Here is an 11,163-nt window from a genome sequence, read left to right as displayed (position 1 = left end):
CAAATCCATAATGACTGCACTGACAACACACTTATTGTCTAAAGCAGATCTCCAGTCCTCAATAAGACGTAAGAGAACTGACTCCCCGGGGACTGACTCACAGCTATAGCCACGACGATATACAGACAAAGTCGGAGACAAGATCGGATTGAAGTATTGAATAAGCTGATGTTCTAGGCATTTTTCAAATACTTTGTCCAATATAACAAGGATAGACACAGGCCTGTACATAGCTTTGTCTTGGGCGTCATTTTTCTTAAACACAGGGCAAATCTCAGCCAATTTCTATTTTGCTGGCACTTTACCAGAGTCGATGATCTTGTTGGATAATACAGACAGCGGATAAGCAAAAACAGTTGCCCCAGTACGTAGAGCTTCGGGTGGAATATTGTCGTGACCAGTGGCCTTTTTTGGATCAAGCGACTTCAAAAGAATCTCAAGCTCAGGCGAAGTAACATGTCTAAATTGGAAAGGTTGGGCCACAGGGCAATGATTGATTGTGTAGTTATTAGTAACTTAGTAATTTAAGTAATTGTTCCTGAAAAGCCCCATTGGGGAGGTAACAATAAAGTATGTATGTAATGAGTCCGTATAGCAGAGATACTCTGGTGATTAGATGAGAGGTAATCCACGACAGTGTGCCGATTAATTGAGCTATCACTGTCACATAATACAGATGAATAATATTTATTGAAGATCTCTGCAACTTCTAATTTATCTGTAATCAATGTGGTGTCCTCCTTCAGATGAATAATATCTTGGCTGGTGTTACTTTTACAGTGCATAAATGGCTTGATAGCACGCCAAAATGTCCTGGGGTTTCCCCTTGCATTATCTGCTGTGGTACGTAGGTAACCGGATATCAATTTTCGTCTCAGCGAGGAGGTAAAATTGCGCTGGTTTTTGTATCTGACTCGATCTGTTGAATTTTTAGACTTGTTGTACAATCGCTTCAGTTTGTTGCGACGCCTTATGGCGTCAAGTAACTCAGGTGTCATATACGGAACGTGCTCACGCTTCACGGTGCTACTTTAATGGGTGCATGGACATCAAGAACACCCGCTACCAAAGTGCTCCAAGCCCAGCTAATATCATCAACGTCATCGAATATATAGGCATCATCAAAAGGAACCATACTCAAATCATTACAAAACAGCTCCGGATCAAAGTTCTTAAAACGCCTCTTGATAACAGTTCTAGGGCAAGACCTTGGACAATGAGACCTCATTACAGCATAGATAAGATGATGATCACTTAAGCCCAAGTCAAACACCCCAGAGACCAAGAAGGAACGAGGTTTATTCGTAAGAATTACATCGATGAGCGTGCTTGATGTAGAAGTCACTCTTGTGGGCTGTCGAATTACATTTGCCAAGTTGTATCCATCCATAAGATCCAATAAGGCTCTTCCCTCCTTGGAACCCTTGTCCGGTTTGAGAGAGATCGCAATTTTAAGTCGCCAAGAAGTACTATGTTATTGTAACGCTGGAAAGAACGAAGCAACATAGTGTTGAGCTAAAAATTCCCAATTATTCTCGGGCATATTTGGCGGTTTATACGCTCCAATGATCAAAGTTCCTTTAGACAAATTGTTTGACCGAACTAAAAGAGTGATGGATTCAACTTTGTTTCCTTCCAAGTCATTAATTCTGTGAATGATGAATCCCCGTCTCGTGTAGATGAGAAGACCACCTCCGAAACGATTGCGATCCGTACGAAACATTCTGAAACCCTTGATATAAAAATGTGAATCAAGGAAAGAGTCATCGATCTTCGTTTCGCTCACAACCACGATGTCAAATAAACACTCTTGTATGAATGATTTCAGTTCGAAGAACTTAAATCCAGCAACACTGTTAATGTTTAAGTATGCGATCCTTGTGTTCTTAGAATAACGCAGCAAGTACAGAGTCATCTCGAGTTTCGTGTTGATCGCAACCTGTATCTTCAGTAGATTCGACATCCCAAACGTTAGTATTTGAGCAAGGGAGCTCATTCCAGAGTAGTGATTGACATTGACAGGTAGTACATCGCCAGACAGAATCAGCGCGTAGATGGAATACGTTCGCACACTTAACATGACAGATAATTCCACAGATGTCGGATGTTAGTGAACTACTCGTCGATTACTTGCAATAGTGCTGAAGCACACACAACATTTCTCCGCTTGCTCTCTGTCATGGGATGCACCAGGATTAGGATTGGTGTCCCCACTTCTTACCAGCCTCTCTAGTTGGAAAGTCGAAGCAGAGTTCATGTAATAACGCAACCTGGAGGACAAGAAGTGCTTCCTTCGGTGCCATGCCAATCCAAAATGGCGGCACACGCTGAGGCAAAAACTGAAGAATGTTACCTCCTGGATTCTAGTAGTTACTACATTTTGATGTTCTTGAAGATCTTGTGATGATAAGGACAAACTTGGTACATTTAAAACCCGTTTAGACACAGTCAGGATGCCTAAAATTATCAAAAATCTAATGCAAATGGCGGATAGAAGAATCAAACGTCCTCCCGCCATGACGACCGCTGACCGCTACATGCAAGATCAGAAGCATACAATCAAAAGAGGGCATTCTTTTTTTGGCAAAAAGTGGAAAGTGCTTGTGTTCTGATTAAATGGAGTTGCGCTATTTGCGCAAAAAGGTGTCTCCATAGTATTTCGAAAACAGAAGATATGGCCTCAAAATAAGAACGTCACTGATTAACATCACAAAAGTCGCTTTAAGTTTCCTTTTTTCTTCTTATTTGCTTAAAGACGTGAGTCAGTCATGGCAGTTATGTATACAACTAAAGCAGCTGTGAAAATAAAGCCTGAAAAAGAAATTCAGGCTTGAAAGGGATTCCAACCCATGACCTCCGAGATACCGGCGCAGTGCTCTACCAATTGAGCTGTCAAGCTAACCGGGAGAAGGTCACGTTGTGAGTTCGAAATATAGTCGTAGACGATGAAGAATACAAGTGAATATATGTAAGATGACTAGGAGCACTTCTTGTGCGAGCGAAGGTACTTAACTCCATAACTTAAACACTGCGCGCTTTAATCAAACATGGGTCAAAATTGCCGTTATAGTGTCCTTACTGAACGTTTAAATAATGATAATAATAAATAATCTTATGGAGGAAGCCCCTGTCACATTGTGTGGTTTTCAGGGAGGTACTCAGTAACTAAGGTAGAATAGAGTAAAAAATTAAAAACTAATCACAATCAAATCCAAGTACTAATAAAAAATGGAAGTGAAAATTGAAAATCACTTTTTAACATTAAAATAAGGAGAGAGAGTATGGCGATATTTAAACCCCTGGCAATACGGCCACCTTCCATACCGAAAAACCGAAGGTTAGCAGCGAATCGCTTACAGTCGGCACCGAGGCGTTGGGTTTCAAGGGCCTGGAACCTCGATGTGAGCCAGTTTGGTAAAACGCCTTCCAGGAGTAATTCGGACACAAAACAGAGAGCATCAGTCGCTCTGACACTGCGTGCTTGGATTTTGAATGATAACTTTGGAAACGATATATTTCATTTTAATTATCTTACAAGTGATTCCCAAGAACTAAAAAAGAATCAGTGAAGCAATTCCGTTCTTTGAAAAGTTCGCTTTTGGACCAAAGAGGGCGAACCTGATAAATGACAAATATGTTCCTGCCAAAGAAAGTAAAGAAGCCAAATCGTGTCTTGAACGTACTTTCCTGTCATGTTCGCCATCTTGGATTCCGGGGACAAGGCTGCTTCTTGCATACCATACTGTCGCAAGGTTACTCTTAAATTTACGGAGGAGCGGAGGAGGGGCAGAATCATGCAATCCTTCGATCTCACAGGCCTAAAACAGCTTTCTTCTCGAGATGCCCCTCTCCTTTTATAAGTACAAATTAGTAACGCTGGATTTTTTCTTGTGGCGATTACAAAAAAGGTCAGTGACTTCAATGATTAACGAATTTATTGCAGTTGGCTAAAAGTTACATTTTTGCCTTGTGTCACAAGTTAACGAATTTTAACAGCTTTCTATTAATCAGTTCTAATCGCGGCAAAACTATATCAAATGACATCACAGTCAAGAGGTTACTATTTAATCCAATGGCAGCTGTATTAGTGGCATATAGAGTTGTGTTGATCCCTTCTTTTAGCAACTGGTAAGATATCCTGGCGGGCAAATGTCACCACCAAAGAGTTTTGAGGCAATGGACCGTCGTTTGCACCAGAACCTTAAAACAGAAAATCAAAGTCAAACATCTTTTAAATCCTTGAAGAAGTAAAATATAACATCAGGCATCGACTGCAGACATATAATTACAATATGTAGGAATTTTTTCTGTCTCAGAGATATTCTTGTTGCTGTTGCTGTCTTAAGAATTCCTTATGACAAAAAAAGGGAAATACTCAAATGAATCGCTGTAGCTGGCTGAGCGCGCATTCAAAAGATATTGAAAGAAGGCACTGCGCGAAACATTGTCAATAATTGTAATGAATGTTACGTAATGTAGCGATGCTATGTGCAACTAAAGAAATCAGATTCTGGTTTAATTTGTCAATGCACTAATAACCCAACTACCTCCTCTCTGTCCTCCTTAAGACAAATATTGCTTAAAGCTAGAAAATTCCTGCAGACATTTCTCAGGAGGAATTCCCGTACTTTTGAAATACCTAACTCTCACATACGAAATCCAACCATCAACGGCTCCCCACGAAACGATTCGCGGGAAGCAATTTTCCTTTTTCAGTCAATCATTCACTCACTCACTCACTCACCCGCCCCCAGGTAAAACAAAAAGCCATAGTTGAGATGCAACTCGAATGGAAAATTACTTGAGAGGATGAAATTTTCGATATGTCCGAAGTGTACAATGCCAGTGGTTCCGGGGATATGGTAAAAAAAAACAAACAAAAAAACAGTCGATTTGGGAAGTAAATGCATTATTGATTATTACCCAAGTGGACAGTTCCGCGGATCAGTCTCTTCCTCTCTGACTAATTCACTTCTGCGGCACCAGAACCCTAGTGGGCAGACTTCATTACTGCGTTTTGACTGGCACACAAACCCTTGAGGACATTCAGCAGAGTCAAACTCTCTCTTCTTCTTACACCAGAAACCAATTGGACAATCGAAAGAAGAGGCTTGTTCATCCATTCTTTTTCCAGCCTCTTCAGCAATGACGGACAAACCCAATAAAAGGGTTAAAATAATACCTTTCTGCAGCATTCCTTCAAACAAAAGCATTAACAGGCAGTTAGTGTTGTTTGTCGTTTTGATTTTGCTTTCTCATAATAGATTTTCGTCACGTTTTCAGTCTAAAATAAACGTTTTTATATTTTGTTGCAAGCGGGAATTAAATGACACAAATTTGAAGCCAATTCGAAAGCGCTTTCTCCTCATGTCTCCCTGTCCGCTGTTTCAAAACTGACTGCATATAGTTTTTCCGAAATATCTTACTATCTCGACCACATTTCACGCAGTCAAAGCACCAATCCTTTGTTTAACGGCCTCTTTCTCTAAATTATTTGCGATAAGCTTCTCACTTCTTATTAACCTCGTTATAATCCTGGCTTGTAACACTGTAGTTTCATTTCTTCATTTCAGTTTTTTGTCGTTTAGGCCTCTCATTTTCCGTAAATAAATGTTTCAAACACAACAGTATAAAAACCCAAAATTATATTTGAAGGCGACATAAAGATATCGAGTAGTAGGTTCGATCATTATTGAATATCGGCAGACAGACGGTTAATCACATTAATTTCGGCTCCTAGCGTCGTCTAAATTCGACGGGGCCGGCAAAATCGATGGGAACCCCGTATTGTTAAAAAAAAAAAAAAAAAAAAAAAAGGTAGGGCGTTGAGGTGGCTCTGAGCTAAATTGATGTTCAAGCCGATAAATCCACAGCAGCTTGTAAACTTTCTTCTCGAAAAGAAATTTAATCATAAGTGCTGGTTATAGTACGAGCGTGGATGTCATCGGGTGCGTAAGGAAGTGAGGATAGTCCGTGACTTTTCGGAAGCTTTCGGAACAATCTCACGAAGTGAGACGGAAAACATCTCGAGATTTAACCCTTTGAATACCAAACTTTCGCCAAAAAATACCGTTTTTAACCGTTTAGTCAGGTTTTTTAGCTGCCATGACGCTAAATAAGCCTAAGTTTTTCTAAGAAAGCTTTTTTCTAACTAAAAGGAGAGATTTTTCGAGGATTAGGTACAAAATTGAGCAAAATTTTAATTCCAGGCATGCGCATAAGCCAAAATTTGGACTTTTTTTTTTTGCCATTAACCGCTCTCAATTTTGTTTATTGCCCCTTTCCTTTCTGTTTTTCTCGGCCCTTTTACACTGGCTACCTTTTGCGTTGTATGTTCTTTCTGGCTGCCGTGAAAAGTTGGATGTTAATTGCGGGCGAAGCCTAGAAATGGACCTTGATCAATCATAGGCGTAGTGGACCATTTTACCACCGTTTTTGCACCAAAACTGATAACCTTGTTTTCGATTTGCGACGTCGGAATGTCGTCGATATCTAAGCCTGACCATTGTGCGGAAAGGCCTAGCCTAGTACTACTATCTGCTTCTCAAGAATATCTGATGACATTGAAATTGATGACGTCACAAGTGGTACAAAGAACACGACCATTAATTACGCATATATATGCTAGTTGGTATTCAAATGGTTAATAATCGATTTCCGCCTTTGAAAGGCGAGTTTTAATGAAAATAATTGCTTTTTACAGCTTAGCATTGTTATCCTTTCATTGAATATCACATTTCGAGTAAAACAATTTCGAGTTTAGCGTCGAGTTTAGCAGAAACATGGCGCTACAAATCTCTAAGATCTCTGAGCGCTGACCACTATGAAGTCAAAATGTAGGACATTGCAGACTCGTTTTTCCGCGCGTTTGTTTCATTAGAAACACTTGATGCAATTACAGATGGAAATTGAAGTATTCACCTTAAGGTGGCTCAAAACAGTTTCCAGCACTTAGGTTTTGATGGGTCGTTATAACCACTCTTTATCACTTAATGCGACAATCATGGTATCAAAAAACTGCCCAATCATTGGTAAACACGTTGTTATCATTTTCGTGACACAATAGGATACCATAGCAACACTATTACCTCCTAAAAACACCCTTAATTACAGCTTTAAGGGCTTATAATTCAAAAACGGCTCAGTAAAATCTTTTTATATTGTCAACGTTTGATAAGCATGATAAGACGCAACCTTTAGCAAAGTTTAAAAATATTCTGTAGGTAGGGTTCAGAGCCACCTTAAATTTTCTTTAATACACTTTATATATACCGCTTTTCGTCAACCGAAACAGTAAGTGCCATTAGAAACTTGAGTCAAAAATAGAAAACACCAAGAAATTGTGACACGCCCTCGCGAAACGTGACACTGTTAATAGGCTGGTGTCGAAAGGGCTCAACGATGACAAGATCACGGATATTGTCAGACCCTTCTCCTTAGTCCTCACAAAGTGAGATTAATAAACTCAAGAAAGGCCTTAGAATTGAGGTTCGCAAAGAGCTTGAAAAAAACGTTGATGGCAGAAGGTTAGGAATCACATTTTGAAATAATACTCAACATAGGCTTTCATTTCAGTGGGACCAGGTTAGGCTAAAGCCACTGCTGCATGACGTAAGAACCTTTACTTTTTAAAATCAACTCCCATCCACTTCGCAGTTACGCACACCGCTGCTTGGAGTTTTATTCTACAAATTACGGGGGTTTCCCGCCGAGTAACCAAGTTTAAGTCCCACTTCCCACTTTTCCTGCTTCGAATTCCAGAAAACTTCATTTTAAGTTCCCTTCCTGTTTTTTTCGTGCTTCGCATTCCAAAAAGGTTCAGTTAAAACCAAGAGGAATTTTTAAAGCCGAGAGGAGCTTTTGAAGCCGAGAGAAATGTATAAGCTAAGATAAATTTTACTGACAGATCCTTTTTTTTCACCTCACTTCACTTAAATATATCATTTTAACTTGATCTTGTTAATATAAGTATTGATGGTTAAAAACCAGGTCTAAACACGGCACGAAAAATTGGATTTACTCTAAATTTGATCGTGGTCAAAGTCGAGGTCAAATATGATCATAGCTTTAATCCAAACTTTGACGTGCGTCAAATGTGTGTCGAAAATGTCATGGCTTTGCCGATACATTTTATCCATGACAAAGAAGAGGGCAAATGTGATCTTAACTTTGACTCCACCTCTGACCCACGTCAAAGGAGGAATCAAATATCTTATGGATTTGCCATACATCTGATCCCTATCAAAGGCATTAAAGGCGTTGAAAGACACCACGGCTTTGCATACCTTTGATCTCTTATGTCAAAGGCGTTCAAAGACACCACGGCTTTACATACCTTTGATCTCTTATGTCAAAGGCGTTCAAAGTCGCCATGGCTTTGTACAACTTTGATCCTACGTCATGTCATGTCAAAGACGAGGTCAAATATGGCCATATCCTGCGACTCCTCTTTTAACGCCCTAATAGCCTACGTCTTCGTATTTTTTTTTTTTTTTTTTTTCTGTTTTAACGATTAAATGAAAGCTTGCTTTCTTCTTTCTTGCCAATGTGTATTTTTTTAATAAAAATGTTGTCACTTGACCTGGAGGTGGCACAAGAAAACAGCTCGAAAACAGCGGGAAAAACGCGGCTACCAGCGGCTTCCCGCATTTTTCTGGCCAATCAGAGACTAAAGGTCAACAAAGTCGGTTGTGAGGAAAGCAGACATTTTTCTTCATTTGGCTTCATTAGTGGCGGCTCTGGTGAAATTTTCATTGTGTTTTGGACCAGGAAAGGTAAGTCTTTGAATTTCGTTCATTTGTTTTCAATGTTCAGAGAATAACGGAGTTGAAAAAGTAAATTAAACGCAGCAATGGCTACATAAAGGAATAGAGAGCTATGAATTGCGTATATTCATAGCAGGACAGACCTCGGCGAAAACATTTTGGTCGAAGATTAATTGCACTTGACTGAATCACAGTTGATCGGCGAAGCTCTTCGTTAAGAAAAGACAAGACTTTATTTTCAATTCACATATACTTATTTACAAAAGTTGACAAAGATAATTTTTTCCTTACTCAGTCAAGTCTTGTGCTTTAAATTGAAGTGTCTGTCATAGCATAGATTTTAGCATGATCAGTGCTTGAAATAAACGTAACTTAATTAGTAAGCTTAAACTTAACTCTATCTACGTATAAATTGTTGTACACAATGCCTCTGGTCATTTCTGTGCTTAAACAATTCCCTTGAAAGAAAGTTCATGTAAATATAAAGGAAATTTGCACTGAAGGAAAAACTCAGTCAGCCATGCATGACAAACCATCTCGACCTGACTTAATTATTATATTAATTATACCATTGAAAGAGTTGTTGACTCTGAAAATTTAATGTATGAATAAGTTTCTGCTTTTGTCTCTAGTTACCATTCTATTGAAAAAAGCTCTGTTTGTTGCCACAGTTGACTGATGTTTGTTCATTGATGTTGATAAATGACTTCACTGGTGTGAATTTAACAAATCGAATGTGGTTTAGCGTGGTCTGTACTCTTATTGACAGTGATACGCATCATCAAAGTGGTCAAAATGTTGTGGACTCATGAAACACAGCCGGGTGAGTCCACAACAAATTTTGACCACTGTGATGACAATCAGATTGCAAGATCAGTAGCAATTGTAGTAAAAATATGTTTTGATATTTGTTGTATCAGGATTATGGATCAGTCATTTGGAACTCCACTATCTCCTTTGGGCAAATGATTGTGAGCGACGCGAGAGCTTTTTATAGTACGTCAAAAATGCAAATATTTGACCATCCTTCGTCAAATTTCAATTTACGGGTTGGAGGGTAACCCGAAAACACTGACCCCCGGTCCGCGGACCCCCACTACGGACCGGGTCCGCGGACCACCTATGGACCGGTCCACGGACTACCCCTACGGACCCCTCTGCGGACTACCCCCCAAATTAGAATGGAAAAAGAAAAAAAAATTCAGTTATGGGTTGTCTAATAGATCGTGTCGGCGAAATTACAAACTTTACATTTTGCAAATTCAACGTTCGTGGGGTTTAAGCTCATGCACAAGTTGTATCATTACACATTGCCATTTCCTTTGCTGTGGCCATACTGTATATGAAAGACAGTGAAAGTCTCCAGGAAGCCTCCAGGAAGCCTCCGGGAAGCCTCGGAATTTGTGCTCTTTCCCCTCCACCATTTTGTTCAGCCCATTCTCACGTGGATTCGTGAACTCGTTCCAGGCTTCACAATTTGCTCAGCGCAGTTACAGATACAAACAAGCTTGAACGACCTAAAAACTCATCTTCCATAGTCAGATTGAGCCACGAATGCAATGTAACAATTTTCCTTCTTTTTGCCATCGGCATCTCCTTACGCTGAATAAAGCTTATAGGCTTTTTTTTTTTTCTAATTCTTATTATGTTTTTGGAGGGTGGTCCGTAGAGGGGGTCCGTAAGGGTAGTCCGTAGACCGGTCCATAGGTAGTCCGCGGACCCGGTCTGTAGTGGGGGTCCGCGGACCGGAGGTCAGTGTTTTTGGGTTACCCCGGGTTGGACGTATATTTTAGCATGCGCCACATAATTTGACCTATAATAAGTTGAAATAGACACAGAGCTGATAATTTCGAAATGTTCTAACCTTGTTTGTTGTAAAAGGCAGGTCCAAAGCCGATTTGACGTGTTTCTAGTCGATCTCTCACAATTCGTCGCACATAAAGCAGAAGTTTGCTTTTGTTTACACATTGAAGGTTGACGTCCGATGTGCATCGCCTACTGTTCACCTATTATTGGTCGAATACCATGAATCTGTGACCATCTTCCTGCGCATATGAACATCACTGCATCTAAGTCAAAAACGGCTGAGTCATTTGTAGATAATTGTTTGCTTTGCCGTGCGCCGAAATATTACGTTTGATCGATTGCTGACCATTGCTGATAGTGTCACAGTGATATGTGTATCCCCGTGATATGTGTATCCCCGCACACATATCACTAGTGATATGTGTATCCCCTCCAAAATGGCGGCCAGTGATATGTGTATCCCCCACCCCCCTCCCCTCTACTTTAAATAGCAATATCCTCCTTGAAAGCGCTCTCGTCGTCCGGTCCCTTACTGGACGAACGACTAACCCAAACAGACTTTAAACGCAAATCTCAATTTTTGTAGTTGAAA

General features: G+C 40.0%; 2 protein-coding genes across 3 annotated transcripts in view; one reads left to right on the top strand and one right to left on the bottom strand.

Moving 5' to 3' along the window:
• The window catches only part of LOC145482624 (uncharacterized), a 16,830-nt gene extending 16,076 nt beyond the window's left edge, over nucleotides 1-754 (top strand). The window contains exon 14 of the mRNA XM_081461262.1: nucleotides 747-754. Within this exon, the coding sequence (XP_081317388.1) occupies nucleotides 747-754 (8 nt within the window). The remainder of the gene's footprint in view (nucleotides 1-746) is intronic.
• Nucleotides 755-2,653: 1,899 nt separating this feature from the next.
• The window catches only part of LOC145494432 (uncharacterized), a 46,177-nt gene continuing 37,667 nt past the window's right edge, over nucleotides 2,654-11,163 (bottom strand). Inside the window, exons 2-3 of one of the 2 annotated variants that reach the window (XM_081473915.1) lie at nucleotides 4,924-5,197; nucleotides 2,654-4,200 (exon numbers count right to left, since the gene is read on the bottom strand). In XM_081473915.1, the coding sequence (XP_081330041.1) occupies nucleotides 4,119-4,200; nucleotides 4,924-5,195 (354 nt within the window). In that variant the 5' untranslated portion in view covers nucleotides 5,196-5,197 and the 3' untranslated portion in view covers nucleotides 2,654-4,118. Of the gene's footprint in view, nucleotides 4,201-4,923; nucleotides 6,549-11,163 lie in introns of those variants that run through there. The other variant, XM_081473908.1, reaches the window with a different exon arrangement.

Source organism: Orbicella franksi, chromosome 1 (assembly GCF_964199315.1).
Source record: "Orbicella franksi chromosome 1, jaOrbFran1.1, whole genome shotgun sequence".
Classification (NCBI taxonomy): Eukaryota; Metazoa; Cnidaria; class Anthozoa; order Scleractinia; family Merulinidae; genus Orbicella; species Orbicella franksi.
Note: the sequence above shows the minus strand (reverse complement) of the source record. Positions and strands in the feature narration are given on the sequence as shown.